Consider the following 26,320-nt stretch of genomic DNA (forward strand, 5'->3'; position numbering starts at 1 on the left):
AACATTATTTATTAACATTAGTTATTAGTTACCTCAGGCTAAATTAATTACAAAACAAAACAAAAAACAAAAAAAAATAATAGTAATAATAAAATAAAAATATTACATTTTTATTATCATGTTTTGATTTTGTATAAAAATATCTCACAATAGTCTAATCATCATATTTATAAAAGACAATGATTGAACTACTAAAATTTGACAACATGTTTGCAAAAATAGTGAGCCTATCAATTCCTTAAACTTTCTGAAAATTTTGAAGAACAATGTATCTAATTAGTTGCAAATTAGAAAGTTTGATATTTTGATACCTTGCAACTTGCCATCATGCAAAAATTTTTAAATTGCTTGACAATTTATAAATTTAAAAGTGTTTCGAGTAATATAAAATCATTAGGAAAGATCAAAGCTTTAAAGTTACTTACTCCAAATATAACTATAAATTGTTCAAAATAATTTTTCTTTTTAGACTTTTTTCTAGAATTTTTTTTCTAGTTAACTGTTATTATTATTACTTTTAGTTTACTCTAGCTTAGTTTTTTATTGTGAATTTTTATAATGTCAAAAAAAAAGTCAAAACATGCAAACAGCCATGGTCTAGTTGTCAAGGAAAACAAAAATAAAATATTCTATGCATGGATAGACTTCCCAGAAAGGCATACAACCGTCTTCAAGTTTTCAAAACTGTAACATCAAATTAGAGCACTTTCTATTGTTTTTCAGACCTATGTTTTTTTGTACAACTCTTAATTAGCATAAAATTCTTTATCATAATCAATAATTCAAAAAAAAGAAAGGAGGAGGGGGGAGGGAGGAGGAACTGTAGAAAAAACCTTCCCAAAAAGCTGAAATTGACATGTCTGTTTTTTTGCAAGAGTTCTCAATATGTACTAATAAATTTTATTTTATAAATATAAAAAAACATTTTTACAGATATATAATATGTTGCTATCTAACCAATTATAAGTTTCACATATCTAAATATGTCTTATATATTCAATATATACAGCATATTTATAAAACTTATAAATATATAATATTTTAATGCCATTAGAATTTTAAGAAGTTAAATTTAATAAATGTAAAACGGTCGTTACATTAAATTAAAAAAATTATCAATCATAATAATAAAAAAATAAAAATTTACATACATTTTTTTTTGAAGACATCTTTTTTTTCTTTTGATTATAAATTGTCAGCAAATATATTTGATAAAGTAAACCTATGTTAATTTAATTTGATACATACAGCTTTAGATTTGTGCTTTTGTGAGTTTAAGATTGTGTTCGTTATTTTTTTTTAATCATATATCATACATTTAATCATAATCTGCCAAAAAAAAAATTTAAAAAATTAAAAAAATAGGTAACTTTAAAAAACATATATTAAATTCAAAATTAAAGACAAAAAAGTTTGATTTTTGAGCTTTTTAATTTTTTTTTACCGTACCTAACGGAAACGAATATTACTTAGCTTATGCTTTGAGATCACGGAATTTAGAATTTAGAATTTTTCGCGGGAAACATTATTTCGGAAAAATCTACGACTAATAAGTATAAATAAATATATAAATAAATAAATATATAAATATATATATATATATATATATATATATATATATATATATATATATATATATATATATATATATATATATATATGTATATATATATATATATATATGTATATACGTATGTTTATGCATATTTATATGTATATATATGATTATGTGTACAATTATATATATGTATAAATTTATATATATAATATATACATATATATTCATAAACATAAATATATATATATATATATATATATATATATATATATATATATATGTATATATATATATATGTATACATATATATGTATATGTATATATATATATATATATATATATATATATATATATATATATATATATATATATATATATATATATATATATATATATATATATATATATATAAATCAGAGTTGTCAAGTTTTCAAAATTGGTATGTAGGAGACTGTCATACTGCCCTACCTTAAGTTATTCGCCTAGTAAATATCTTAACTCTTAAAAAAAAAAAGAGGTCCTCAAAATCAGACTGAGTGAATATATTTAAAGTTTTATCATTCATTTACATCATTTTAAATACATTTTAACATTGACTTGTTACACTTTAAATGGTCTTGGTTATACTCCCAAGTGACTTTTTTGATGACATTAGTTGATGGATCATAATTAAAGTATGCTTGACTCTGCTCTGTTTATTTTAAATAAAATAATACTTGTTAATGTTCCATCCAGTTGAAATAATTCCCTTTGTGGAGGTGCGTTCTTCCTGACTGTTAATAATAAAAAGATTCTTCCTCAGCATTACTATGTATAATTAAACACATTACCTTTGCTAACTTGAACATATTTTCAAATTTATTTTTTTTGTACCAGCAATTTTCTTTTTAAGTAAATAATACCGCAAAATTTCAATTCTTTGTCTCAATTTCTCCATTTTCATCATAAAAAGTTGCAAATTTTAAATTTACTTCCTGCATTCATTGCTAGATGATATATTCAGCCTGTTTAGACAACTTAATTTTTCCCGCCATGTTTCCTAAGCAATGTGACATGGAAAGTCTATCAAAATAATGTTTTTATTCTTTTTTCTTGCTTTAAGCATTAAGAACTTGTGCTTTCCAATATTAACAGATTTATTATCTACACCCAATAAAATTCAGTACAAATTCTCATAGTATCGAGTTAGTCGTAAATTCTTCGTAATGGTTTGATTAGACCTTAGAAAACCAAATTATTGTTAAACTTTGTCTTACATTGGAATGAAGCTTTGTGTTATTTTGCTCTAGGTGCTCCAAATTGTTCTGGCTAGTTTTTTTTGTTAAATAATGAAAATAAAGTAGACAGAAATGAGAAATTTATTCATCTTGATTTTATTTGTTACTGTTGTTAATAATATATATAAAAATATATTTGCAGCAGCTATTCTAGGAAAATATTTAAGGCAGCGGTATCCCCCCTCGCTGCAACGAAATTTGCTCTTTGTGTGAATTTTTTATTCCTCAATTTCTGTATTTTGGCAGCGCCCAATTAAGATGGTTGCTGTCAAAAATGGTCTAGAATAGCATAGATTAATTAAACAAATTACATAAAGAATAAAAAAAGAAAGTAAATAAAGAACCATTATTAAAAATATATTATTTGGATAGCTTGTAAAATAGAGTCACTACACTTGAAATAATAGATTAAAAGATGATGAAATAAATGATTTAAAAAATAGACTCCCAAGTACTCTTGATTCTTAACCAATACTTTTAGCTCTGCAGATATATGGGAAAGTTTCTTAAAACCTGGAAAAGGCACCAAAGAGAATGATGCAGCACTAAACTATGTCTAGTCAAAACTCAACGTTTAATCAAAGTGTGTGGAAAGTGGTTTAAAAAAATGCAGTGGAAAGTGGTTCAGACAACAATTTGGGGACACCCAAGTATTAAACCAAATGCATTTAATTTGAAAAGAGGAAATGTTACGATATAGATCACGATAAACAGTAATGGTATAAACTCAAAAATTAAAGTCACAACAATACTAGGGAATACTCTTAGAATTCAAGGATCATGCTATACAATGAACAGCCATCCTTAATGCTAAAAAATTGAAACATTTTGAAGTTTTAAAAAAATATATACATCATACCTGACTGAACTGGAAAGATTAATTGAAACAATTATTTAAAATACTTAAAATTGAAAGAAACAATAGAAACAATGACTTCCAAAAAAACTAAAAGGATTAAATGGGAAGCTTAAATGGTTAACAAAGTATAGAAAGAAAGTTTATCAGGACATTTGCTTCAGCACACTCAAATGGATTGAGCTCAAACAAAAAGAAAGTCAGTAACTTCAAGGGCATGCATAAAAATTCCAATTGTTTAAAAGAAGAGAAGGGAAAAAAAGTTTTGTGTCTTCTTTAAAGTGTTTTCTATTTTAATGGAATATCTATGTACAATAAATGGAATGAGTTCATCATAAGAATTGAACAACTTAGTTTCCCGCACATTAATGGCATTACTGAGATTTGGTTCAACAGTACTTCTGAATGCAATATAGAAAGTTAAACATCGTCTTTCAATAATAGAAAAACTATCAGCGGTGGGGGAGTAGTATTTATGAGCATAATGATCTTACATCTCATGAGATTGATCCTTTCTACTTAGATAGTGAGCAAATTTGGTGCAAGGTCAGCGTTGGTTCCAATAATATACTAGTTGGATGTTTATACAGACTCCCTAAAGCTACATTTGACCTAAACAAAATATTTAATGACTCAAATAGAAAAGCACATAGATTAGTTGATGAAAAAATTTAACCAACTTGTTTTTAATGGGTGATCTAAACTACCCAGATATCTTTTGGGATGATACAGGAGGTTTGTGTCATGGTAATGGACAAAATTCAAGCCTAGAATTAGAAAACCTAGAAACTATTAACAACTTTCTTATTACAAATAATACAACTTTCAAGCATAACTTACTTGATATAATTTTAATTGATGATCCTGATCGTGTATATGCAGTAGAAATATTGGTTCCACTAAGCAAAATCATATTGGTTCCACTAAGCAAAAGTAAAGCCCTAATTGAATCACTTAATGATATTAATTGGCATACTTCTATGTTTAAGACGCTCACCAATGTTATAATATTTTTATTGACTTTTATAATAAACTAGTTAGAAACTTTGTGCCTATGAAATTTCTCTTTAACCTTGACTTATCCAAATCAGTACCTAGATGAATAAATAAAGTTACCAAAAACTTTCAAGACATAAATTATATCTTTTCCATAATGTGATCGCAGCATCTAAATTAAATGAAGCTGCATTGTTTGTTGAGTTCATAAAACTGAATTCAATAAACAATTTATTTATTCATATATCTTTATTTAAAATTGAATAGCATTACAAGTAATGAATTGTAGAATTTTATCCATCATTAAATACTAAAATAAAAAGGTTGCCGAAAATGCAGGCAAACATATATGTATTGAATTAGCAGTGGAGCTCCCAATGTTTCATGGCAGGTAAAGGTTGCTGACACTATCACATAGGAAACAGAAGCATTTTTGAATAAAAGATTGTTGATAGATGGTGGTCTTTTCAGTGTTCAGAGCAAATAGGAATTTTTTTTGGTTTCTTCTGTTGGTGTGAGCTGATTTAGTGGTTATACATTCAATTTAAATTAGTTAAAAGTTTTACAATAAGAAAGTATTTCAATGTGTACAAAAGAAAATCCTAAAATTTTGTACTCTTACATCAACATAAAAAAAAAACTGACATCAAGGTAATATTTGATGCTGACAAGTAACAAGTCACGAACAAAAAAGATATCACTCATTGTTTAAACAGTTTCATAAAGCCCTTACTCAGACATATAATAGAGCATTAATGCCAGAGCTCCAACCATAAACTCATATTATATCTTTTATTGACAGTAAAATTCTATTTAGTAATACTTGAGTAACCACTCTACTGTGTAGCTTAGACAAATCAAAACCGCCTGGAGTGGAGTGGACCAATTGCATCGTTTTGTTCTTTCAAAATCTTATAAGAAACTGAGTTTTCCACTATAATGTGTAATTATCAAATCTTTTGAAACAGATATTGTTTCCCTATTATGGAAAGAAGCTAATATCTCACCCATCTTTCAAAAAGGATGTAAACTTGAACCAATAAATTATCGTTCTATCTCGTTGACTTCAATTGTAAGTTATATCATGGAGAGATTAGTGAAAGAAAACATGACTGAGTACCTTACTAAACTTAAATTATTTTCAAAATACCACAGTTAATACTATTAAAAGTTACTATTAAAAATATCAAAATACACAGGTGTTAGGTATAGTTATTAAGGCCATAACCATATTTACACTATTTAGCATATTACCATATTACACTAAACCATATCTTTATGGCTGTCTTAATCTTACTGGACTTTTCCAAAAGTTTTGACAGAGTAAGCCATGAAGTACTAAACATAAAACGTAATGGGTATGTGTTTGATGTAAAATTAATCACTAAGATTTTTTTAAAAGTAGAGGACAATTAGTAGTCTTAGATGGTGTGTATTTTGATTGGGCAAAGATAATAAGTGGGGTATCACAAGGATCAGTTCTTGGTCCGATATTGTTTTTGATATACATAAATGATATGCCAGAAATAGTCCAGAATTTTTGTAAATTTTTTGAAGATGATACCAGCTCGTTGCTATGAAAAAATGCAATATGGATATCATATCACTTCAAAATGACCTTGATGCCCTCTTAAACTGGTCCAAGTTATGGGAGATGTCTTTCAATATTAAGAAATTTAAGTTTATGAAATTTGGCAAAAAACCGATAGAAAATCTGGAAAACTGCTACTTTGCTATGAAAGACAATATTAGAGCTGTTTTTAACCTTTAAACAACAAAAACTGAGCAAAACATTGGTTCAATTTTTAACAATAAATTAAAATGGAGTTATCGCATCAGACATAAATAAAGAAAATATAATCCTAGCTATGCTTAAGCAAACATTCAAATCTTGGACAAGAACAATTTTTGTTAGATTGTCTACTACTTTTGTTTGACTTCATTTGGAATGTGTATCTGTTTAGAATCCAGGCTCTAGAAGCAGTTCAAAAATATTTTGCTTATAAATATATTATAAATTTGCTTATATTTTGCAATACTTTTAAAATTTATTTTTTAGAATAAAAAATGAATTCAATGAAAACCAAAGAGTTATCAAAGATCATAGTTTAGTGCAGTAATTATCTTTATGCTGATTTTTGTTGGTACTTCTTGTCTGTATCAAAAACATATTTGTAAAAAAAGAAATATTAAAAATTAAAAATAAAATGTCTCAAGGTATAATTTACCATTTAATTTTTATTTGTTATTAAATAGGTCATTTTAAATCAGTTTTTTTTTAAAATAGTAATCTATGTAATAAAAATTGAATTATAAGGTGACAAAGTTATTATTTTTTTACATGAGAGAGAATAGTTTTTAAGTTATCTTAATGATAATTTTATTACATCAAGTGACATCGAGTTATCCGTATTCATAAATTAAGATGACTTTCTGTCAATAAATTCTATTACATGTTTTTTATTTATAAGCATATCGCTTACAAGCATACATAGGCTCAGATTTTGTTAAAAAATAAGCATAGATAAGCATATTGTTGAGCCTTGATAAACCATTTAAATGGTTTAAAAAAATTTTAATTAAAATTTTTTATATGTTTTTTAAACCATTTAAAGCAATAAAAAAAAAATAATGGTTTATGTTTTGTAACGCAATGGAATCATGAATTCATGATGTCATTGTAAAGCAAAACATAAACTTCTATTTAAAACTTAAGAACTTAAATTTAAAAAAAAAGTTTATTGAAATACTTCAGAAAAAAGCGCTTTGAAGTGTGACATTACTCTCTCTCTCTCAAACTCTTTTATTCAAATACTGTAAAAAGTAGTAATAATGTCAAAAAAAATAAAGAGAAGTTAATTTTTTTGGTTTTAGCCAGCATTTGGTTTTACTAAAAAGGTAATGTACAAAGGTAGGGGTGGGGGGGGCGGAGGGTCCAAAATTCTATATTTTTTGTTTAACCTACTATTCTTAATTATTTTTAAAAAATTTCAATAAACAATTCAGTTTTTGCTATTTTTTTGTGGTTGACCTTCTACTTCAATTTTTAGAATTTTAAAAATATTAAAAAACTTATAAACTAGATATCTTCGCTGCGTATTCTTTGCGTGCAAAGTTATGCAACTTTATGTTAAAATTTCTAGGCTGTCATTTTTTGACAGCCTGGAAATTTTAACGTAAGTTGTCATTTTTTTCATTTTTTCTGGGTCTTTTTTATTAATTTTTTTTTTCATTTTTTTCTGGGTTTTTGTCATTTTTTCATTTTTTTTGAATTTTTTCAATTGAATTTTTTATTAAGTATTTGGGTTAGTTAAGGTTTATTTTACTTTCAAGTTTACTTTTTGTAATTTAAGTTATTTTTGATTATTTAAATAAATTTGACAATAAATTTTCTCTTAAAATATTTTTTTTCAAATTTTATTTAAATATTGTAATTTTTTGAGTTGTTAAATTGTTTTTATTACTTTTATTGGTTGATAAACTAAGAACTAACTTTTGATTAAAGTTTTCAGTATTTGTAAAGTTACTAGTATCTATTTCTAATTTTGAGTTTATTAATCAATAGATGGTTCTATATTAATCAATAAGTAGGTCAAAGCTATAATGGTTAAATGGAATGAGGTTTGGCTGGAAAACATTCTTCAAAACCTAAACATAAATTAGTTTCTGATATTAGATTTTCAAAAACAGCTTGTCATTTATATATAGATTTAAATAAAAACTCTATCGGGAGAAAAAGTAGTACAAATAGAGTATTCTATAAATGATAAAATTTCAGCTGCTATGCGCCACTAAGCTATGAAGTTGTTTAAAGTAGCTAAATATGATCTTGCTTCAAGACATTGTGATAATACATCATTATTAATTTAAAGAATGTTTCCAGATAGTACAGTAAGTAAAGTTTTCAGATGAGTAAACAAAAAGCTTCATATATATTTTAAGATGGCCTTGAACCTTTGTTGGAAAAACATTTGTGTTCTAGTATATCAATAAGTCAAGATTTTGTAATATTGTTAGTTAATTTAGTTTTCCTTTAGATTTAAATATTAATTTTTTCATAAGAATTTTATCTTCATTTTAGTATTGGTATCATTTGTGAATGATGAATGGAAATTGTATCAAGCAGCTAATATCTCAAAAGACTGGTATTCAGATTCTGAAACAAAAAAATCAGAAAAAAAGAATTGACTATTACTGGACTAAAGTTTTTAAAAATGACAAGGAATTTGGAAAAACTAAGTATCTATATCTCAGTAAAGTTGTTAAGAGCTGTTTAACTATTCAGAATGGAATTGCTAGTGCTGAGCGAAGTTTATCAGATAATAAAAATAAATTGACTCCAGAGCAAATAAAACTAAATGATGAAACATTAATGACTCTGAGAATATCAAAGGAATACGCAACATCTTTTGAAAGTGCATCAACATATAATGTTGATGCTCTTTCTAAAGATGTTGTCCTTCATCATCATCGCCATCATCATTAATATTGCCATCATCATCATCATCATCATCATCATCATCATCATCATCATCATCATCATCATCATCATCATCATCATCATCATCATCATCATCATCATCATCATCATCATCATCATCGCCATCATCATTAATATTGCCATCATCATCATCATCATCATCATCATCATCATCATCATCATCATCATCATCATCATCATCATCATCATCATCATCATCATTCACCATCATCATCATCAGCAGGCTTTAATCTTCCTCTTTTATGCTGTTTCTCTAATCATGGCCAATGCTCAAACGAGCTATTATCTATATTACAATAAACCAAAACTCATTCTTGCTTGGTTTCTTATTCAACAAGTTGAATCAGGGCTTTTGATGAAGTGAGCGCGATCGCGCTCCGCTCGTAAAATGCGCCCGTAAACGGTATTTTCAAATGTTCTAGGCGCAATAAACAATGCGCGTTCAGCTTATAACGAGCATATAAAATAGCGCTCGTCCAATACTTTGGGATTATTTTTTTATTTTCATAAAATATTTAAAAAAGATTTTTTATTAAAGATATTCTGTTATCAAAGTACTGATATAAAATATAAAAAGCACAACGTTGTTTTCTTTTGCACTAACGTAATGAATGAGCAGTTTAAAGTCGTTAATAGTTATTAATTTCGATAATGGAATGTGCACGTGGAAACACAATGTAAATACAAAAATGCGCAAATAAAATAAGAATAGAAAATTAGAAAACCATTATAAGAAAATTGAAACTGCAGAGTATTTTTAATCTTGTGAAAATATCAAGTAAAATTTATTTGATTTATTGTTTGTAATATTCCACACACCGTTTATAATAAAAATAAATATTAATAATAGAGTAATTTTTAAAATTAGTTTTTGTTCATATTATAGGTTTTTTATTAACTATTATTTATTGCAACTCAAATTTAAAACGATTCTGTTGTTTAGAATGTTCGCAATCAAGGACATTTGAAAAGGAAACAAAGTAATGACGTCAATATTTATTAAATGGAAAGTTATTATTCTTATTTCTTATTATTTCAAATTATTCTTGTGTTATTTTTTTAAGATAAAAAAACGTAATTTAAAAAAGAAATTTTAGAAAAAAATTAAATAATTAATTTGAATAAAAAATATCAAGAAATATAAAAACCATTAACCTTTAATTAAGTTTACTGCGTAACATTTTAAAATACATATATCAAAACAACGAAGCAAAACTAAGTCACTAAATTATACTTTAATACTTAAATCAATAAGAAGTTGCTTTTTTGTTTGATATTATTATAACATAAATAGTTAAAAATAAAATCACGATCTGACAATATACAAGAAGTTTGGAAGTATAAAAATCTACTTCGTTGAAGAAGTTTTATGAGTGTACTCATAATTGATACTAATTCAAACATTTTTTGACGAAATACTAATGTGTGAAGTGATACTAATTCAAACATCTTTTGACGAAAGAATTATGCAACAAATAAAAAAAGAAATAAAAAATAAAAAGCTTTTTATGAGCATCGCCTTCAGCAATTTTCATGGTCGCGCTCGCCGACATTATCTCGAGCGCACATAATCACGCTCGATGAAAACATATTCTAATTTTACGAGCGCGATATAACACGCTTGACGATTTTCTTCATCACAAGCCCTGTGAATCCTTTTACTGTATCTGTCCCTATTTATTAAATACTGGCATAAATATATGCCAGAATTTAATAAATAGTAAATATAAGTATGAAATTATTATATATAATGAATCATAATTTTTTTTCTAGCCCCGACTATCAATCCCTGCTAAATCTTATTATTTTGCCAAGGCCGCATTTGCAAAAAGTCTCATTTTTAGTCGGGGCGCCTGTCACTTACTAAATAATTGATATATTATATTTTTAATCAAGTTTTTGCAATTTATGAAACAATTACAAATAACATTGAACTTGAGCTTCTGCGTGGTACTCATTGCAATCAGTTTTGGAAATACCATCGGTTACAAAAATTCCTAGCAGTAATATACTTAAATATCCAAACCATTGTGAAACCAAGATTTAGGTAATTTAGAAATAATTTAGGAAATGTGTCTCTTTGTTAAAAAGTTTTAAAATATAAAATACAGTTGGAACCAGTGACAGAAACAACTAAGACTGTGGGTTGGCAAAAAAAGAATTGTAAGCTTTACATTAGGCGTCCAAGAGGTAGACATCTTAACTTGTTTGATATTACAAGTCAGCTCATTTACTTGCGAATCAGATGTCAATAAATATATTGAAAAACAGAAAGATATGTTAAATTTCAAAAAACGATTGATGAATGGGATGTTTATTTTAGTAATAATCAAAAAATAGTAAGTCATTGCAGCAAAGATCCACCTTATTTAAAATCATAATTATTGATAAAAATACAAAAAAACGTTGTCTTATGTCACAGAAAAAATAAGCTAATAATTTAAAGTTTCTACTTAACTTGGAAGGCCCTCACAACAATCCACAATTACCTAGGATTTTTAGTTGTTAAGGTGCTCTAAGAAGGATATAGTTGTTAAGGTGCTCTAAGGTATCGCAATCACAATGGCTTTTTACACTTTCGCAATTAGTTTTTTCTTAAAAAAATATTTTCGCAATTTGTTTTTTTTCTTTATGAACCTAACATTTTTTTTAGTCATTCTTAAAATTAATGTTGTTGTCTAAGTTTTTTATTAGGGGTCATAAAGTATGTCAGGCTAAATTTATCTTTTGAATAGAAGTATGATCTTTGCTCTATCGTGCGGAGATTTTATTCAACATAAAACGGTTTTGAATTTATGTTTCTTTAAATCTCTGCGTGGAAGCCAATATTATTTTAAAGTTATATTTAGTTTGGTTTACTTTGTGGATTAAGTACACCACAATAAATTTACTTTTAGACTAAATCATAACAACCAGTTAACTACTACAGTAACTTACAGTAATTACTCAACTATTAAATTTACTTAATATACTCAAAGACTTGCAAAAATTAGCCATATAAATGTTTCTATGTATATCTTATATGTTGTTAACACATAATATGAGCTTCTAACTAAAAATTATTTTAACAAGAAATTTTGAATAAACTATGAAAAAAGTGATACCATTTTTTTATATTTTATTTAAAGCGATATCAAGATCAAACATTTTCTATAAATCGCAGGTTGTTTTTAGGAATTTTATTTAAAAAGAAATCTCTAGCCTTAATTTAATTGCAACTTTATTCGAACAAAAGAATTTTAGTCTTCTAAAATTCTCTTATTCAAATAATTTGCAATTAAATTAAGGGAATATAATTTAATTTATTAAGCCAAATTTTTTAAATTGACTTTTAATTGCAAAACAATTTGAATAAAAAAATTGAATGAAAACATCCACAAACCATTTAAATTAAAAACTTAATTATACGTAAATTTTTAATAGTATGCTAGATCAAGAAACAATAAATTGTAAAATACATGGTATCTAATAGGTTTGTTTGCTGAAAAAAAAAACTTACAAAAATTTCGCATTTTTACCTTCCGTAATTAAAATTGCTATTACAGAAGTTGTACATGCGCAAATTCACCTTTTGTAACGCATTATACAAAAAAAGTTAATAGTAATAATTCCATAATAACGCTTTACGAAAAGAAACTTGCGAAAAAAATCATTTCGAAAGAATATTTGCTAAACAGTTCCCTTACAGAATAAGCATTTCAGAATGTGCACTTACAGAATAGACTCTAAAGCATTCATTAAACTGTTATAAAAAAAAACAAGTTATATAAAAATGAATTTTTAAAACCTAATGCTTTTATATGTAATTGAAACACAAATTTTGCCATAAATTTTTTCTGGTATTAGTATTTTATTTTGTTAACATTTGGCTGTATGCGTGTGTAAAAAGACCAAAAGAATTTATGATGAGGCGGGTCTTAAAACCTCCATACATTCTGCTTTCGAAGTCAACGCCTTATCCAAATAAGCTAAACATGCATGTTAGAAAACAATTAATATACTTATTTTAAAAAATGTTATTCCTTTTTTTCATATAATGAATAAACTTAATTAAAATTAACTAAATTAATTGACTTATTGCAAAACTAGTTATTGAATATTGTGTTGCCATCAAGCAAGAGTATGTGGGCAAAATCTGAAGAAAATCTATAATCAGGTAGTGACTCAAAAATTGATTGCAAGATTTGATGCTCACAGACAAACAGACAGTGACAAGGAGTTTATAGAAGCATTGGGAAAAAATGTTTTTATTTAAATAAGAATGTTGCTAAATAATTCTTCAATAACTTATAAATATATATCTGGCTTTGCAGAAATGGAGATTTACTATTTATACTTTCATATATAAAAATCCAGTAGAATATTTGGTTCCATTACAAAGTTTAATTTAACTTCACGCTTTGTTTTTCCATTGTCAGTTCTTACTGAATCTTGCAATTAATTTATCATTACCTTTCAGACTAGCAACAGCTCTGAAATTTCCAGCGTTTGTATATCCTAGTGAGCTTCTATATGAAAGATATGTTTTGTTTCTAGGGTTAAAGACCGGAGAAAGGGTTGTATTGTACTTGCCCACTTTTTTGGTACAAAATCTTGTCTTTTTTTTTTCACTATCCTCCAAAATAGGTTGAGCTTTAAAACTTTCAGCAGTTGTATAGTCGCAATAACGTTTAGATATTAAAGCAATATTAAAGCAATTTTCCAGGGTCAACTATACAAGGAGGAACAAGTGCCCGTCCCACCTTTCCGTCCCACCTTTCCACCCTAACTTTTTTTTTTTTTAAATAAAGAAAACATTTTAGAAAAAATCTTTGAAAAGCATGTCTTTAAAATTTTTTTAAATTTTCTTGTTGTCATTATGGTAACAAAAGCGAAAGCTCATAAAACAGAGCACCTCAAAAATGAAACTGACTAAACGTAAAATCGTTCTATTTGAAGACAAGTGAAAGCTACTTTAAAGCATTTTAATATATAATTAAGTTTTAATATTCATTACTTAAAAATTAGGTTTATTTTTGATTTCAACAAAAACATTGTTTACCGATTACGCTATTGCATTTGTATATTAATGTTGTTCAAGTTATCTTCATTATTTAGTTCTTATTTATAAAATGACATTTAAAAAAGTATATTTTATGAAAGTCTTAGTTTATTTATAAAAGTCTACAACTGAAACTTACCAATATCATATAATAATTAGTATTTTAGTTACTTAGTTAATTATATGTATTTGATTCATAAAGCATTATTAAATATATTTATTTTGTCGTGTTTTGAAAGTTTTTTTTTATCAAGAACTGTTTTGTAAGTTGCAGTGCGAAATAGTTTCGTTTTGAAAGAAATTTGGTTTTTTATCATTATTTCAAAAAATAAAACCTTAAAATGTTACTTTGATACAAAACTGAAAATAAAATTTTATTATAACATTTTGGTAAATAAAAATTTTCTTTTTTTACAATTATATTAACAACAAACTTTTGAAACAATTACTAAAAGTAATATCTTAAGAGTATTACTTGCTCTTTATAACTGCAACTTAAACTTTATTAAACTGTAAATTATAACAGTAACTTACGTTACTTTAAACTCTGCCAAACAAGATAATTATAAAATAACATTCAAGTATGAGAGATAATATGTTAAAAAAATAACAATGACAAACTAATGTACCAAAGATACAATTTTGTACTAACGCACCCCCCCCCCCCATTATCGCAAAGCAGCGTCAGGAATAAAGGGAGGGGGGGTGTGGAAATTTTTTTTTTCGCAATTAGATTTTTTTGCATTACTTTGGGCCCTGCACTGTAGAAGAGCAATTTAACTAGAAAGTTTACACATCCTTCTTTACCAGTGTCGCTTATCTGGTTAGAGCCATTATTGAATCTCAGACCTCTTGATTCTGAGAAAGAACTTAAATACTGCACCATGGTTGCAGTGAAGTTTTTTTTTGCATTTTCACAAGTAATTGTTACAAATTGTTCCTTATAAAGAATAATTTTATGTATATACCTTATTTTTTGTTGTATTTATAACTACCCATAATAATTATGTATTTTATTGATAAAATGAAACGAAAAATATTTACAGCGGATTCTACTATGATAATAATAATGATTTCATTTAATTTAAACAATTGGTTGTTTCGTCAAAATAACCACTTTAATTGAAATTGAAGTAGAAGGCCAAATATTTTTAATGAAAAAAAAGTATTAAGTAATTCAAAATTAGCATAAAAAATTAATTAAGAAAAAGTGGTTAAACTACACAAAATCCATAAAAAGTTAATTGTGGACCCTCCTTAACAGAGGAGAAGAGATTGCAATCCAATTGCCCTTGGAAGCTGTTAAAACTCTTGTTAAATGCGAGTATTGTAAAAAATCATACAAAAGCCAACAAGGACTAGCTTTTCATGTTATGCATGGAATAAGCTAAGAAGATCATAAAACTTCAGAATCACAAGTCCTTTAAAGTAATGATTAGAAAGCAGCGTTTTCTTCAAATTATGTTTTGACCAGAAGGAGAGCAACCAAAGCTAGCTATCATTTTTAGAGGTCAAGGAAAACGCATTTTAAAGGAAGAAAAGTTACCAATGCACAAAGATTCATTCATGTTTACTTCCAAACAAATGCTTGGTTAGACCAAAACATTTGTAAGTGCTGGTGTGATAAAACACTCTTTCTGTTTATCAAAGAACAAAAACCTAATAAATTTGTTCTTTTGCTCAACAATTTAAAAGGACAAATGCAGAAAGATTTTAAAGATGCTGTGGTTAACGCTAAAAGACTCCTTTTGGTATGGTCTACCAAGTGCCATTGACCTTTTGCAAGCAGTTGGTGAAGGATACACTTCCACTCTGAAAAAGCTCATTGTCATTGAACATCAAAAAAGGTTGGATACAGATTTCAGTAATGAATTAGTAATCAATTGCTCTACGCTACACAAGAGAGACAAATTTTGATTACTCATTAAGCAGGAGAAGCATGGAAAAATTTAAGCTCTTCTAAGTATGATAAGCAAAGAAGGAAATTGGGAGCTTAATAACTTCTGATGGCTCGGATGATTCACTTATCAAACTGGAGAGCCTTAATAGTTACAATGTGCCCCCACCATCCATAAAAAAACCTGCTAGTGATCAACCCAAAGGAAATCACAGTGGTTTTCAGCCGGTTGAAGTGGATGATGATATAAATGGTCCCGGGAGAACAAAAATGAAGTTCATATCTTTGATTTTATTGATAACATTTGCATATAGTTTTTTAATGTTTATAGGTGTTTTTTTTATTGTATATTACATTGTTTTTTTTTGAAAAAAATTAATATCACACATTTTTGAAAATTTTTCAAAAATGTGTGATATTAATTTTTCAAAAAGTATTAAAATAAGCATTTCTTATTAGAAATATGCTTGAGCTTAAGCATATTTTTGAGCCTCTTTGAGCATAAGCCTGTTTCAAAAATTTAATTTGCTTATGAAAAAAAAATATGTAGTTAAGTAGTTTTTTGTGTATTATGCATTATTATTGTTACAAGTTATCAACTGTTAACAAAATGTATTGTAAACAATTTTTCTATTATTTTGGTCTTTGTTTTAAATATGTGACAGTTTATTGTATTTGGTAATTTAAAATATTACAGTGTGGCAAGAACCTTTTGTAAATTTCTTTAAATACTACGGTGTTGGAGAATGGAAAAAGTGCATGATGGAAGGAGATGTCACTAAAGTCATGGTACTTTTTTTTTCTTTTATTATTTCTGATTTTTAATTTAGTTAGGTACTCCATGATGCAAAATTAATAATTTTATATTTTTGATGTTTAGCAGGCTCCTTTTTTTCTGATATTGGTTTTAGATTGAAACATTGCTGTCAACATAATAATCTTGCTACTAGCTATTTGTTAACAGAAATGATTATAACACAGGATTGATACCTAAAAACCCAAACCCAAAAACCCACCCAAAAACCCACTCAAAAACCCAAGAGCAAAAACTCATCATTATCTCAACTTAATAGGTTTTTGTCATTCTTAAATTAATTTTCATTAGCACAAAGATTTAACAAAAAGATTTAATACTGCTCAGAAATTGTTTTAGTGATAATAAAATAAGGAGTTTAGTGAGTCATAAATAAGAATTTTATTTTACTTCAAGCAGTAATATATAAACTTTAAAATTTAAAACAATGTTATCTAACAATTTAATCATCAGCAATTGTGCATCTTGATCTTAAATATTTGTAAATTCATACAAACATTTCAGCTTTTTCTTTTTATAGTGCTAAAGAATGAGAAAATCTTTCAATGGATCCAGTTCTAGCTGGACAAGTGTGCAACTGCTGTAAAAATCTTTATAAAGATTTTTACAAATTAAAATCTTTATAAAGATTTTTACAGCAGTTGCACACTTGTCCAGCTAGAACTGGATCCATTGAAAGATTTTCTCATTCTTTAGCATTATATATAAAAGCTTTAGCATTATATATAAAAGCTTATAGAAATAAAGGAATCTATGTCTTCTAAAGAAGACATAGATTCCTTGACTTCATTCAACCATTCCTCAGCTTCTTCTTAAGTTCTAATGTTCTTCCTAAGTAAATTATTAAAGTTATAAGCGTAGTTAACTTAAGCGAAAATTTAACATTTGTATTTAAGTTTGATTTCATGCAGTTTTTTTGCAACTGCATGAAATCAAATTTAAAAACAAATTTGCAAGTGTAACTTGTAACTTGCAAATCCAGTTCATCCTTCTGGTTACTTGTTGTAGTAATAAATTTAAAAATGGATGTTTGCTGTTTAGCAACTGACGAATAAAAAAATCACCAATAAAGCTTAAATGATCTTGTTCCTTATATTCTGACTGCTTTTAGACCTATTTTTGTCTGTCAGGTCAGGTTGTGAATGTCTGTCAGGTCATTCAAGTTGTAAATGTCTGTCAGGTCAGGTTATCCTGCTACTGGTAACATGTAACCCAGTACAACCTGCTTCATGTCCTGCTGCCTTAAAGGATATACTTTTTTATGCAAAGATTCAGAAAAGCCACCTGCGACTTAAAACACCCCCAGCTTTGGGGCTCTTGGTTGAGTAATGGTTACAGATAGTATCTTGATAAGAATACTCATCTTTGGCAGATGTTAATTGCATCTGGATGCAATCTTATAGAAGGCCTCCTAAGCAAAGACTTAAGGGGTGAGCACAGAAACAAGGTTTGAATGTAGTTTCAATATTCTTTTGTGTGCTTTCATTTACCACCACTTCACTCATTATCTTTCTATTTGTTGTATATCGCTCTCCTTTATCTTAAGACTGCACTCTTTTTGATGTTAATTCTGATCATATTGACCAAGTTCTTTCTTTTTATCCTTCAGCCAATATCGTTGTTGATGGTGACTTTAATGCTCATCACACTGAATGGTCTGGCTCTAGTGTCAGTGACTTTGCAGGCGTTAAGGCCTATCACTTTAGCCTTTCTCAATCTTTCACACAAATAGTCAACTTTCCATCACGCGTTTCCATCATAGCTCATCAAGTGTTTCCGAATAACCCGAGTCATTTACCTTCTCTACTTGAACTGTGTCTTGTTTCTGATCCTAGTCAGTGCTCAGTTTCTCCACATTTACTCTTAGATGCTGCTCACAGTTTGATTTTTCTAAAATAATTATCCCTTTTTTTTTCATTGTCAAAATAACCCTATCAGCGTACTTCTTCCAACTGCCTTAAAGCTGACTGAGACTCTTCCCATGATTTTCTTTGTGATGGCCTTAGGAGAGAAATCTTTGTCTTCCTGCTGACAAATGTGCTACTTATGTAACTTCTTTGATTCAGACTGGTATGGAGTCATTTATTCCCCCTCAACAACTCCAAATCAATTCTCACTCTTCTCCATGGTTTTCCTCTCATTGTGCTGCTGCAATTTCTATCAGAAAAACAATTCTCCAGAAAACAGACCTTGGTTTACTACTGCTAGAAACCATTGTAAAAAGGTTTTGTCTATTGCCAAAGCCGGCTATTCTCAGGTCACAAAATCTTTTATTTCATCTTAAAAACTAGGCTCTTATGACTTCTGGAGAATCTATAACAGTAGCTATAACAAAGACAAATCTGTTATTCTAACTACTGTCCCATTAGTCTTCTTACTATCATAAGCAAGGTTTTTTGAGTCTTTAATTAACAAACACTTGATCTCTCATCTTGAATCTAAGAACTTAATTTCTGATCATCAATATAGATTTTGATCTTATTGTTCTACATTTGATTTGTTAATGGTAATAACTAATAGGTTTTATTGTGCATTAGATAGATGTGGAGAGCCAAGGCTACCACTATCGACATGCGTAAAGCTTTTGATAAAGTTTGGCATGCTGGTTTTCTCCATAAGCTTTCTTCTTACAGTGTATCAGGTAACATCTTTAAGATTATTGAATCCTTCCTTTCCAATCGTAGTATAAAAGTTGTTCTCGATGGACAGCACTCTTTTTTATATCCTGTAACTTCAGGGGTTCCTCACAGTTTACATTAACGATCTCCCAGGAATTTTTACATCTAAGGTGGCATTGTCAGCTGATGATCTACCATTGATTCTTGTCTTAATAAGAAGCCAACATTCTCTGATTGCTTGGAGGGGGCATTTGAGCTTGAAAAGGATCTCCATTCTCCTACAGCATGGGGCTCTTTGTTGCTGATGAACTTTAACTCAGATAAAAAGTTTTTTCAGCTAATAATTATTGCAATAATCGAGATCTTCATATTTTTTAGGAACAGTAATGCACTTGATAGAGTGCTTGCCTCATAAGTGAGAAGTTCCGAGTTCGATTCCCACCACGTCCCTGGTAGTATTGCGCTCAACTTGTTTCTCCACACAGCGACCTTGTTTGTCGAGTTTCGTGTTTCAGACTTATAGAGTTGACAGAGAGTTGTAACCACAAAAAATAGCCTCCTCGACTGTAGTGGCCCTCTTGGCCTTAAGGAGGTGAATAATCAAAAAAATATATAATCTTCAGCGGAATCATTAGCGCTTTCTTTTTTCTTTCTTTTTCTTCATCTCTCTCTATTTTTCTAGTTATGTTTTCTTGCAATAGTTGCATATTATTCTATTTGGTTGATCATTTAATATGGTCACTTCATTTCACTTCCTAACCTTATTTCTTCCCACTCTGTCATGTTGAAGAGCATATAAACTACTTATATTTAAATATAACTCAAATTTCAAAATGATAAATCTATTTCAAAATAGCATTATATTTTAAGAAAATGTAATCTGATTATGAATTAAGCTATTGTATAAGATAATATACCTGTTAAAAATGAAAAGAGTATATGAATAACTATAAATTAATTAAACTTGGTTACTAAAGATTTATACCAAGCTTTAGGACAAACCTAAAAACTTTAGGACAAACCTAAAACCCAGTTGGGTTGGGTTTTTGACATAACGTATTAGTTAATAACAATTAAATAGAACTTATTGCTAATTATTATTGATATGATGTAGGCTACAGGCAATGATAAAGATGGCAAGAATGCAACCTGATTTTATTATTTTTCAACTTTTTCATTTAGTTTGCATATTTTTTATTTTCTCTTTATACATGCGTGTGTATATATAGGTTGATATGTTATATATATATTTTTTGTTATATATTTGTTTATATCAAGTTAATATTAATGTGTGTGTGTGTATGTGTGTGTAGATTGATAAAAAATGTGGATTATGAAACATTTAATTTTAAGAGTTTTGTTAAATATAAACTTCCAATTGTAATTCTTTAAAGTAACTTTTAGTTAATGGAAGTTAACAACTCAATATAAATAATTTTTTTTTAAACAAATAAATAATGATCTTATGCATCTTTAAATCATATTTTATATTTAAGATACAAGTTTTTGACTTCTACTGCATGAATATTTAAGATACAAGTTTTTGACTGCTACTGCATGAATATTTAAGATACAAGTTTTTGACTGCTACTGCATGAGTATTCAATAACTATTAGAATGCAATTTAAAATTGTTCTGCAAAATAAATCTAAGTTTTGTTTGGACTTGAATTTAGCAATTATAGCTTATTTTGGTTTAGGTTTTGTACTATTTGTTTGTTTATTTTTTTCTTTTTTTTTTAATATTATAAACAAACACAAAATATCAATGAAATTTAAAAAAATGGTTTAATCGTTTAATTTGGAAAGATGTTGAGCTATTTGTTTTATTTGGAATGTTAAATTAGTGCAATGAAATTTTATAATTTTATTTTACTTGTTTAGCATTCATTAACAGCATAAATGAATGAATAAACATAAATAAATGAATGAGCATAAATGAATGAATGAACATAAATGAATTGCCTAATATTTAAAATAAGACATTTTAAAAGACTGATATTTCTCATCATAATATAGTGTTTATGAATGATGGTTTGGATGAGCATATATATTTAGTTTAATTAAAGTTGCTTATTTTGCTTTTACCTAATTACCTAAAACCTGGTAATTTGCTTTATTAAATCTTTTTAAACAAGTTTTCTTGCGGAGTTGTTAACTAAGCTGGTCATTCATTTAAAAGTTATAAATATTTTCTAGTTATTGTCAGTTGTTTAGATTTTTTAGATCAATATCATACTATTATTAATTTTACAAACATTGTTTTTGTTTACTTTTTTTCCAATTTTTTTTCTTATTATTTTAAATATAATGTATCTTTTTTAGATTTCTAATATAAATTATTTGTGTTATATTTGTAATTATAAATTATTTTTGTTATATTTGTAATAAAAAAAAAAACAACAACGAAGGAGAAAGCACATAGAAGAATAGTCAGAGAATTCAAACCTGATTTTACAATAGCTAGGTAAATCAATACTCAAGTATATGCCCAAACCAGGCATGTGACGATCAAAGTCTTTGTGAGTCAAATGATAATTAGGTACTTTAGTCTAGTTTTAAGTTATTTAAGAACTTGACTTTATCTTTAATAGTGCATGGCCCTATAAGCAATGAACCATACTTAAATGCCATGAGCTATGCTTATATCCTATGAGTGGCATCAGCCCTGCTAATTAACCAAAAGTTGTAACCCCTCCCCCTGCTGCAACTTTGCAGTTGGGGGGGGTGAATTAGAAAATTTTTTTTATCTTTTGCATATTAGTTTGTAATTGCTATTTTTTAAGCATAATATCTTTCATTTTTAAATAATATCTCATAAAATTCTCATTTAGGGCTTTAAAATAGTTCAAGTTACTGTTATAATTTACAGCTTAAAGTATAATTTAAAGCTTAAGCAGCAGTTATAGCATGCAAGTAAAGTACTTAATACTATTACAATATTAGTTTTAGTAATTGTTTTTACTAAACATGGTACTTAAAAAAATAACTGTAAAAACACAAATATTACAATGTTTAAACCACTTTAAATAGTAAAAGATTACTACATCTGTCTAACAACATCTGTGGAGTAGTCCAAGATCATCTGTATTATTCTTTTACTCTAATAACTGTATTTTTAAATGATATCTGTCTAATATCATCTAAAAATTCAATAACCCTAACAACATTTTTAGAAAGATGTAACTACATCTGGTAATTTTTATCCAAGTCCAATAACATCTGGAAGAATTTTCTCCAGATGTAGTTACATCTGAAAAAATTTCTATATGTAACTACATCTGGTTAAAATAATGCATTATTAGTTAATTCATCTTAAAAATAAATTTATTTTAAAATCTACCGATGTAGTTGCACAGATGTTATTACACTTTGATAATTTATAAGATGTAACTACATCTGTAGAATCCACAGATGTAGTTGCACAGATGTTATTACACTTTGATAGTTTAAAAGATGTAACATCTGTAATATTCATTTAATTTTTGCTCAAATGTTATTAGACACTAATGAAATTTCAGATGTTGTTGGACAAATGTTATTATACCTCATTATATTTACAGATGTTGTTGGACAGATGTTATTAGACATGGCAAAAACTGATATTGTTACCCTGACCACTTTAAACATTTATAAAAAACTATTTAAATGCTCCCGTCATGCTTACGATAAAGCACGTTTTATTATTGAAGCGTATTAAATTGTTAAATTAAAAAGCTATATAAAACTACAATAAGACAATACTTCAAAGTTGTTTTATCAATATATAAAGAGCTTGTGTTAATATAAAACAACTTCGCTATATTGTTTTATTACTGTTTTACAGTTTATAACATTATTAACATAAAACATGTTAAAATTAAAACAAAGTAAATAAAGAGCATTATTCTAAATAATAAATTAAAACATTGCTATAAAACTTTGAACCTAATATTTGTGCAAAAACATATCTATAGACCAAACAAGTGAGATCAAACCAAAAAAACAAATGAGTAAACTTAAAAAAGTACTAATAAATTTGAGTATATGCTTAAATTTTATTTTTAGAAAAAAAATGTTTTAAACAGAAGTAAAATAATTTATTTTTTTGAATTTCAATTTTTTATTATTTAATTTTTATCACTTGTTTATTGTTTGCAAAAGAATGTTTCTATTTTTTAAACTACTTTTAAGAAACAGAAAGTTATAACTTTATAAAAAATATTTATCTAAAAAAATTTTCTCCCTCAATTGCACTACCTATCTTTGAAATCTGATATTGTTACTCTAGCTAGATCTATGTTTTAGATTAATGAATGATCCTCACTATGCCACTGGGTATTACAAATGTTGCTGCAGTTTCCATTCAATTAAGTTTAAAATTATTGTTAACAAGAGTTCTTTTAAATTTTTAAAAATTGATTTTTAAAATTTTAAATCAAAGATATATAAATAGATTTTTTTTTTAACAAATTCCTAAAAACAACTTGCACATTTATAGAAAATGTTTAGTCTTGAAATCACTATAAATAAAATGAAAATATTAAAAAAATGCATTTTTCATATTCGAAAATTTAAAATATTTTTTAGTTAGAAGCTTAATATGTGTTAACAACAAATAAGAAAAATAAATAGAAACATTTTTATGGCTAACTTTGGCAAAACTATGATGTATTTTTTCCAATCAGTAAATCACACTAAATTAAACTCTGTCATAAGATGACATATAACAATAAAAATTTTTGCTAGTAAAAAAGCAAATAAAAGGGTTTTTAATATTAACTTTAAAGAATCTCTGTTATTTAATCCAGATTAGATCCAGATTAGATTTCTTATTTAATCCAGATTAGATTTCCTAAAAATATGGATGTAAGTTAACATTACTTTAAATAAAAACACAGTCATTAAAATGTATGATTGCACATGTTTTTATTCTAAAAATATGTATGCTTATAGGGGCGCCTAATTGGTACTATTCTCCGGGTGTCATACTATGCTCTCGTGTGCATGTGCCTTTTTCCGCTAACCAATCGTTGACATAAAATACAAAAATGTTAACATAAAATACAAAAGACAATAGTATAATAAGTACTATTTTCAAAAGAAATTATTTTTAACCTTCTTTCAAAAAATTTATATTAAAACATATTACAAAATTTAAAGTTTATTTTATTAGGATGCCAAAATATTTTTTTTGCACATATATATATATATATATATATATATATATATATATATGTATATATATAAATATATATATATATATATATATGTATATATATATGTATGTATATGTATATATATATATGTGTATATATATATGTATGTATATATATATATATATATATATATATATATATATATATATATATATATATATATATATATATATATATATATATTATATATATATATATATATATATATATAGTTCTATAAATTGATGGCTTTGGGAGTCCGTTAAGGTAAAAAATGATTCTTTTACCAACATATATGTCACTATTAATTATTTTTGGACTTTTGTTCAACATTTCCATGTTGTCAGAAAGTTAAAACCATTAATTTAATTACAAATTAATCGTTTTTTTCAAAAACCACAAAAACGCAAATTTAATTGACCGCAATATTTTTTGAAAACATCCTGAATGTTTTTGAAAACATCCTCAATGTTTTTGAAAACATCCTGAATGTTTTTAAAAACATTCTGAATGTTTTTAATAATATAAACAATATTTTTATATTTATTTTTTTAATAAAATGTTTTTTTTTACTGTAAATCATGCACTGAGTGTTGCTACATCGACTATCATATAGCCTAACTCGCAAAGGAGTGCTGCTACATCGACTGACTAATAGCTTGACTCACAACGGGGTACTACTACATTTATTGAGGGTTTGGTTGGGGCAGGCAGTCTATTAACCCATTAGTGCCGGAGAAATTTTTTGCGAATTTTTTTTTGAAACTTATTATACATGTTGCTTAGGGGTAAAAATGATTATAGAGATTTTTTAATTTAATCTAGTATTTTCTGTGTAACACCCCAAAACACTCACATTCTTTTCGTCGGCACTTAACGTAAAAAAAGTAAATATTTAAAATAATGTACATATTTTGAACCTCTCGATTATCACGGAAAATTAGGGTTATAGAAATATATAAAAAAATTCAAACTTGACTACATAATAGGGAAAATAATAAAAATATGATTAAAAACGCTATTCTTTAAAATAATATTTTATTAAATTATATAAAAATATTTTTTATAACTTATTTTCAGGTCTGTGGTAGTTTACAAAGCAACCAGGGTGTAGAGCAACATCACAACTTTCACATCTAAAATTGCTTCTGTCATGACAATATTGGCAGACTCCTTTTACCTCTGTTTTTGTAACAAAGTGAGCTCTGGTGTGGTCGTACCTAAAATAATAATTTGATTTTACTTTTAAAATAAAAGAGTATTATGATTAGTAAGTTTTGTATAAAAAAATTGTTAAAAAAATCATAAAAGTTGAAAACCTGATTGCTTGCTTGCTGTTGGTAGATAGCCTGGATACCTCTCTCTGGGGAACTAACAAGTTGTATTTATGGTCAGAGTGATTCATTAACATAAGTTCAACTGACTGTCGAATAAATTCCAACAATGTAATCTCATATACCTTCTTCTCTTCTTTTCTCTTTTTTATCTTACCCTTGTTTCTAATAATCCTTTGCCTACTCTTTGCGAATTTGGATAAGCCAGCTGCATTAAGATTATCTTCAAATTCAACATCTTCATGATGATTC

The 26,320-nt window shown here is 27.0% G+C and overlaps 2 protein-coding genes across 3 annotated transcripts in view; one reads left to right on the forward strand and one right to left on the reverse strand.

Annotated features, from left to right (window-relative positions):
- LOC100212704 (nuclear protein localization protein 4 homolog) overlaps positions 1-1,447 on the reverse strand; it is a 42,983-nt gene extending 41,536 nt beyond the window's left edge. Inside the window, exon 1 of the mRNA XM_065803854.1 lies at positions 1,152-1,447. Within this exon, the coding sequence (XP_065659926.1) occupies positions 1,152-1,169 (18 nt within the window). The 5' untranslated portion in view covers positions 1,170-1,447. The remainder of the gene's footprint in view (positions 1-1,151) is intronic.
- A 5,297-nt stretch (positions 1,448-6,744) lies between these two features.
- The window catches only part of LOC100203110 (WD repeat-containing protein 90), a 156,823-nt gene continuing 137,247 nt past the window's right edge, over positions 6,745-26,320 (forward strand). Inside the window, exons 1-2 of one of the 2 annotated variants that reach the window (XM_065803855.1) lie at positions 6,745-6,904; positions 16,824-16,915. In XM_065803855.1, coding sequence (XP_065659927.1) covers positions 6,895-6,904; positions 16,824-16,915 — 102 coding nt within the window. In that variant the 5' untranslated portion in view covers positions 6,745-6,894. Of the gene's footprint in view, positions 6,905-11,076; positions 11,236-16,823; positions 16,916-26,320 lie in introns of those variants that run through there. The other variant, XM_065803856.1, reaches the window with a different exon arrangement.

This window comes from Hydra vulgaris, chromosome 08 (genome assembly GCF_038396675.1).
Source record: "Hydra vulgaris chromosome 08, alternate assembly HydraT2T_AEP".
Lineage (NCBI taxonomy): Eukaryota > Metazoa > Cnidaria > Hydrozoa > Anthoathecata > Hydridae > Hydra > Hydra vulgaris.